The 6,251-nt window shown below is 44.6% G+C and overlaps 1 protein-coding gene across 1 annotated transcript; it reads left to right on the forward strand.

Moving 5' to 3' along the window:
- The first annotated feature begins 2,218 nt into the window (after positions 1 to 2,218).
- On the forward strand, positions 2,219 to 3,604 carry LOC119365970 (transcription factor IBH1-like). Its single transcript, XM_037631625.1, has one exon. The coding sequence runs from the start codon at positions 2,545 to 2,547 to the stop codon at positions 3,148 to 3,150; it is 606 nt and encodes a 201-aa protein (XP_037487522.1). The 5' UTR covers positions 2,219 to 2,544; the 3' UTR covers positions 3,151 to 3,604.
- The last annotated feature ends 2,647 nt before the right edge of the window (positions 3,605 to 6,251 follow it).

Raw genomic sequence — 6,251 nt, forward strand, 5'->3', positions numbered from 1 at the left:
TTTGGTTTTAGACAAATTATAAACTTTCTGTTAATGCCATTAGTTTTCAAATTTGAAAACACTTTTTTTTTATTTTCTTTGTTGCTTTATTCATTTTATTTTGTTTCTACTTACAATAAAATACTTATTGTTGCTATTTTTAGTTTTTTCCAATTTTTTTGTTTTGTTTTCTTCATTAATTATTTTCTTTTGGTTTTTTGCTTTATTTTTTAATTCTTTGAAATTTGTGTGAATAGTTAAATTGAATTCTTTGAAATTTGTGTGAATTTGAAGTTTGTGATTAACTTTACTAGTGCCATTATTTTTTCAGTTCTACTTAGAAATAAATACTTACAGTTTTTTGGTGATTTCTTTTTTCTTTTAGGTCACAAAAAATAAAAACTTCTCTGTTAGTGAACATAGATGCACTTATAGAGAAAATTAAACATAAATTCATAATCAATTTCTATTTATAAATTTAGGTCCAATTTCCTCTATAGGTGCATCTATTTTCACTTTGAGAGGAGATCAACAACACAGAGAGGGACGGGCTTATAAACAGGTGTGGGCGCCCTTCGGTTGGTGAGGTGGGACTAAAATCTGGGTGCAACGAGGGCCAACCCTTTAGTCCCGGTTGGTGGCATGAACCGGGACTAAAGGTAACCCTTTGGTCCCGGTTCATGCCACCAACCGGGACCAATAGTGGTGGGCCAGGAGCCAGGACCATTGGTCCCGGTTCGTCCCACCAACCGGGACCAAAAGGTCCGGACGAACCGGGACCAATGGCCCACGTGGCCCGGCCGGCCCCCTGGGCTCACGAACCGGGGCAAATAGCTCCATTGGTCCCGGTTCTGGATTGAACCGGGACTAATGGGCTGAACTGGCCTGGGCCATTGCCCCCTTTTCTACTAGTGTGAATCTTCAGTTAGGGCAAGATCTTGGGCTCATTTTGGCTTCGTTTTGACTAGGTCATCGGCATTGCCCTACAAAGGGGATGATTTCTTCGTGTATTGTTCTCCTGTTCCTCCTCCGTATGATGAAGGGTGCGAGGTTTGTGTCTTCCATCTCTGTCTGGTAAGAGTTGGGGCTATCTTTCAGGCCTCCTCGGTGTCAGCTTCTCCATTATGGTGATTTGGCCAGATCATGATCACCGACGTCGTTTTGCCTACATCGATGACTCTCTGCAGGGCACCTGGATGCACAGGACACATGGTGCAGGATTTTTGTCCTTGTAATTTTCATTTACAGTTTAGTGTGTGACACCCTATCTATAAATGAAAAATGTGTGTTCTTTAACGTTGGGACATCGGGTCATTTTCTCTCTATGTATGCCCCTGTTTTTTGGCCATTGCTTCTTCAAGCTCTTGTGTGTTAACAAAGCTGCTCTGCTAAGGCGAAGACCTAGAGACAACGACTAGGTTTGCTCATGGTGCACCACCGACGGATGCAAAGGGAAGACGGTGCTGATTTATTTAAGAACTTACATGTAATTTCTTATATTTGTAAGGGCTGATTTTGATCTAATGTACTCCCTCCGTCTGAAAATACTTGTCATCGAAATGGATAAAAAGAGATGTATCTAGAACTAAAATACATCTAGATGCATCCCCTTTTATTCATTTTGATGACAAGTATTTCCGGACGGAGGGAGTACCACCTACGGGTTTTTGGCAAGACAAAAAAAAAACAGAGCTTGCACATGGTTTTAGCTCACCTTGGTCCCTCGTTGATCTGCATCAGCGGAGGTTCATCTCTTGCTTGCCGATATATTAATTGGCGTCCGGCCTGGCTAGTTGCTCTGGATGCATGCATGCATGCACCAAGGCATGAGTTACCTGCCCATCCAGAGTAGACGCGTGCGAGATGATCGAGCTAGCTCACATGCGCATCCGACCGCCGTCCGACCGGAGTTGTTCCTGTATCCCGCCATATCTCGCACGACGCACCCATTTAGCTCACGCATCACATGCATGGGCTCGCCGCTCGCCGGCAGAAGAGAGAGTTGTTCACTGGCTCTTCCTAGCATGCATTCCCTCCCTGTGACTACTAGCTAATTAATCTAGCTTTCCTGGTAACCACCACACTCGATCACATCACATGCACCCCTCTCACCAATTATTTCTTTCATTTCTTTGAGAAATGTACATACACTCATTGGCCTTGTCCCTGGTTGTCAACTGGGTATTATAAGACACGCACCGGATCCTCCCAGGACATCACATTTTGTGTCAGAGCCGTGTTTCTCGGGCTCTCTCTCCACCATCACAACAGCACAAAGGCGGCAGCGGCATCGCGCGCGGCCCCATTGCTCTCCCCGCTTTGTGTCAGACACCAAATCTTTCTCACCTTCTTCTTCCTCTCTCTCTCCACCACCCAATCTCCTCCTCCCCCACGACCGCCCCTCCTGCCTTTTAAGCCACGCGCCCGCGCCCCCCGCGTACGCCTCCCGCCTTTCCTCTCCCTCATCACCCTCTCCTCCTCCTCCTCCTCCTCCTCTCTTTCTCTCTGCGAGCGAGGTGTGGTGAGTTGAGGTGAGTTGAGGATCTTGGGTGGACGAGCCGTTTGATGGACGCCAAGGGCGCGACGGAGAGCTCAAACCCTAACCGCGTCGTTACCAGCTCATCCGCTGCAGCGGCGTCGGCCTCGGCGCCGACGAAGCGCATGCTGGCGTTCCACTTCCTGCGCGCGCTCTCCCGGATCCACGGCGCGGCCGGCCCGGCCAGGCGCCGCACGCGCACCATCCGCCGCGCCGCCTACTCCTCCATGGCCCGCGCCACCGGGCCGCGCCGCGCATGGAGCCGCGCGCTGCTGCTCCAGGCCCAGGCGCGCGCGCGGAGATCCAGGGCGGAGACGTCGAGGCGGGCCGCGGTGCTCGTACGGAGGCGCGTCGTCGCCGGACCGGCAGCAGCAGCACCACGCGCCGCCGCCGCTCCTGTCGTCGGACACGGGCAGGCATCGTCGGCGGCTGCTCGTGCGGCGCTGGTCCCTCCGCCCCCTCCGGCACGGCAGGCGGGGGAGCCGGCCAGGAGCGACGCGCTGCGGCGGCTCGTCCCGGGAGGCGCCGGGATGGAGTACTCCAGCCTGCTGGAGGAGACCGCCGACTACGTCCGCTGCCTCCGCGCGCAGGTGCAGCTCATGCAGGGCCTCGCCGACCTCTTCTCCTGCCAATGATTCATCCAGTCCGTCATCATCATCATCATGCATCCTCCGGTCCATCGAGTAATTCTAAATTATCACTTCTTCCTGCACGTACCATCCATGGATTGAAATCATACGATGCTGCTGCGGTGCGGCCTCCATGATATCGATCCATGGATCTCTTGTTCATGTGACATGAGATTGGTCAATGCATCGATCGCGCATGATCAACATAGAGGATTACCTGCCGGCAGGGGAGAGTTAGGTACGGTGGAGGTGGAGGAAGATTGGTGGAGTATATATGCTGAGCTGCTGGCAAGGTGAATTATTAGTAGGTGAGAAAAGATTGGGTGTAGTATGCATTTGTATAGGTTGGGGACACATTGGAACCACACCAGAAAATACAAAGGTAATTAATTGTAACATATAAAGAGATAATCGATCGATATGGAGTTACGTATATACTAGTGCAATGTTGTTGGGTTAATTACTTCATTGATCTACGCATAATATGTTCTTGATTGAACTACATATATATGCTAGATGGGTGCTATATGTTGTTGGGTTAATTACTTCATTGATCTACGCATACCATGTCATGTGGGTGCTATATATCTTGAAGCTATAGATGTGTAGGTTATGAGGCATATCTATACTCTTCCCTTCCTGTTACCTTTTCTCTTGTAGGTCTATCTGTGAATTCTGATTGGTGAACAAGGTAATTAATTAGGGGAACTTTACCATGCATGCCTACACATGCAGTTCCATGCACGAAAGCATAGCAATGTTTCCTTCCATGCATCCTGATGCATGTGACAGATTGTATATTGCTGTTGAGCTAGCTAGACTCATATGTTGATTGCTCTAGAATCAAAGAGTAGTTCCCTCTTCCCTGCACATGCATCCATGTATAGCTGGATGATGCTCTAGCTAGATATATAGCTAGCTGCCTTTTGCCTTGTGATTAGAGTGCTTGAGGGGTGGTTATGCTTAGATTGTTTGGTGGAGTGTTTATTATCCAAGCTCCTCCCAAACTTGAGAAAGTGGGATCCACAATCCATGGAAGGCAGGGGTTTGATAGTCTTTGAGCTGGAGAAGACATAACTTGTAGCCAAAGGGACCTAAGACATTCTCTCCATCGGCGGTTAGCATCTTTTGATTAAAGTGCCTCCCTTTGGTTTTTCCCTTTGAAATCATCTTCTCTCTCTCTCAACTACCAACTTATACCTGTTCCTTTTTAGGTGCCACCGGAGTATTCCGTGTGTGTACTTGATGCTGGTCTTCTCTGTTTGCTTCTCCTTTTGCCGTGTTCTTAGTTGTCTTCAGACACATGCATGCGTTCCATGCTTGTTTTCTTTATGGGGGTTAAGAATCTCAAAGGCTTGATGTTGCTTCTTTTGCATGTCTCAGTTCACACAAAGGAAAGTAATTAGGCTGCATGTCATCTCATCTGATACTTATACACCGAACATTTAGCTTAACTCATGGTAAACAATATGAGTACAAAATACAGAACGTTGGAGTCACTATATAGACATGAAATATATATATGCATGTGTGAGAGTATGCACTATTCCACATATCTCAATTGCATGTAATTTCCTGTATGTGTGCCACTTCTTTGATTTTATACCTATTGAGCTTATTTTGGGCAAAAGTTTTATAGTTTCCACTTGCATATGATTATTTCCACTTACCTATAACAATACACTTTTTTTTCTGATAGTATGTTAGTATTATATTTTACATTGTTTTCAAAATTGACATTGCCCTGTTGCTGTCAATTAATTATTCATGTGACAAAGGCTTCGGCTGAATCCCCACTTTTTGACACGACTAGCTGCATACGTGTGTGCATCTTGCCTGAGAAGTCATTGTCCAATATCTTGCATTGGACCACAAATTAGCCATATAAGATGGCTATAAATCATTCAAATCACTAAAAATGGTACTCAAATGAACAGCTAATGACATCTTGAAGTCCACCAGCTCATAATTGGCCCACTTGAAGATTAGCTGTACTCTCTTTTGCTAGTATCAACTTTCCCTTCAATTAATATGAATACAGGACCAAAGTTTAAACAAAATAATGTTGGCTGATCAACATGGTGACTGATTATTTATGGATATTTTTTCTTTATGAACACTAGTATATATGTCTAGGCCAAATTAAATCACATCCAAGATTTGTACTAGCTATATACTCCCTCCGTCCGGAAATACTTGTCAGAGAAATGGATGTGTCTAGACATATGTTAGTTCTAGATACATCCATTTTTATCGATTTCTTCGACAAGTAATCCCAGACGGAGAGAGTATTTCCCTGTCTATCTAATTTTCTGTTAGCCAGCCTCCAAAAAAAACTAGGGGCATTGCTAACTTCAGTATATAATGTTAACAAAACAGTCTCTAGTAAGTAATGCTGCTGATTTGATGAGATTTCTCCATGCCAAATTTTATTTTTTATCATGCATATATAATGGACATAATACAACTGGAGTATTTATCTCATGAGTTAGGTCACTATTATTTGTCTCGAGCAAGAGCGAAAGATTGCTATAGAAAATACTTTAATTGTCACATTTTAGAGGAATTTTGGGTCCCGATACTCAGAGATCTTATTATGGAAATATTGAAAATTGTGAAGCTAAAATAATCTGAAATAATTTCCCACATACGTGCTTATGCTACTGCACAATTCACAATTTTTTCAAAAAATGTTTCCATACGTGTCTTGCAAAAAGAGCGGGGATACTATAGCAAATGTAGTGCTCTAAATGTTTTTCTATTGCACAGATCGCAAAACTCTGTATTTTTTCACCAAAATTAGTTTTTTTTCACCCAATATTGCAGTTTTTACACACTTAGTTTTCTATAAGCTTTTGCAGTTCAAAAAATTATTTTGCCCGCCATTTATTTGTACAGCCCAAGCTCCAAAAGCAATTACTAGGTTGTAGCACCCTTATTTTGTGGGCGTGCAATGCCACATTTTTGGGTTTGTTGTATTAAACCAAACAAGGATGTAAGCCCACAGCGTAAAACAAAAGGATATAAGTCCACAAGAGGTGAAATATACATGTTTGTCTATCTTAGAGTTACACACAGACAATGTAGTTCCTGCTAGGATGAAAAAT

This window comes from Triticum dicoccoides, chromosome 2B (genome assembly GCF_002162155.2).
Source record: "Triticum dicoccoides isolate Atlit2015 ecotype Zavitan chromosome 2B, WEW_v2.0, whole genome shotgun sequence".
NCBI lineage: Eukaryota > Viridiplantae > Streptophyta > Magnoliopsida > Poales > Poaceae > Triticum > Triticum dicoccoides.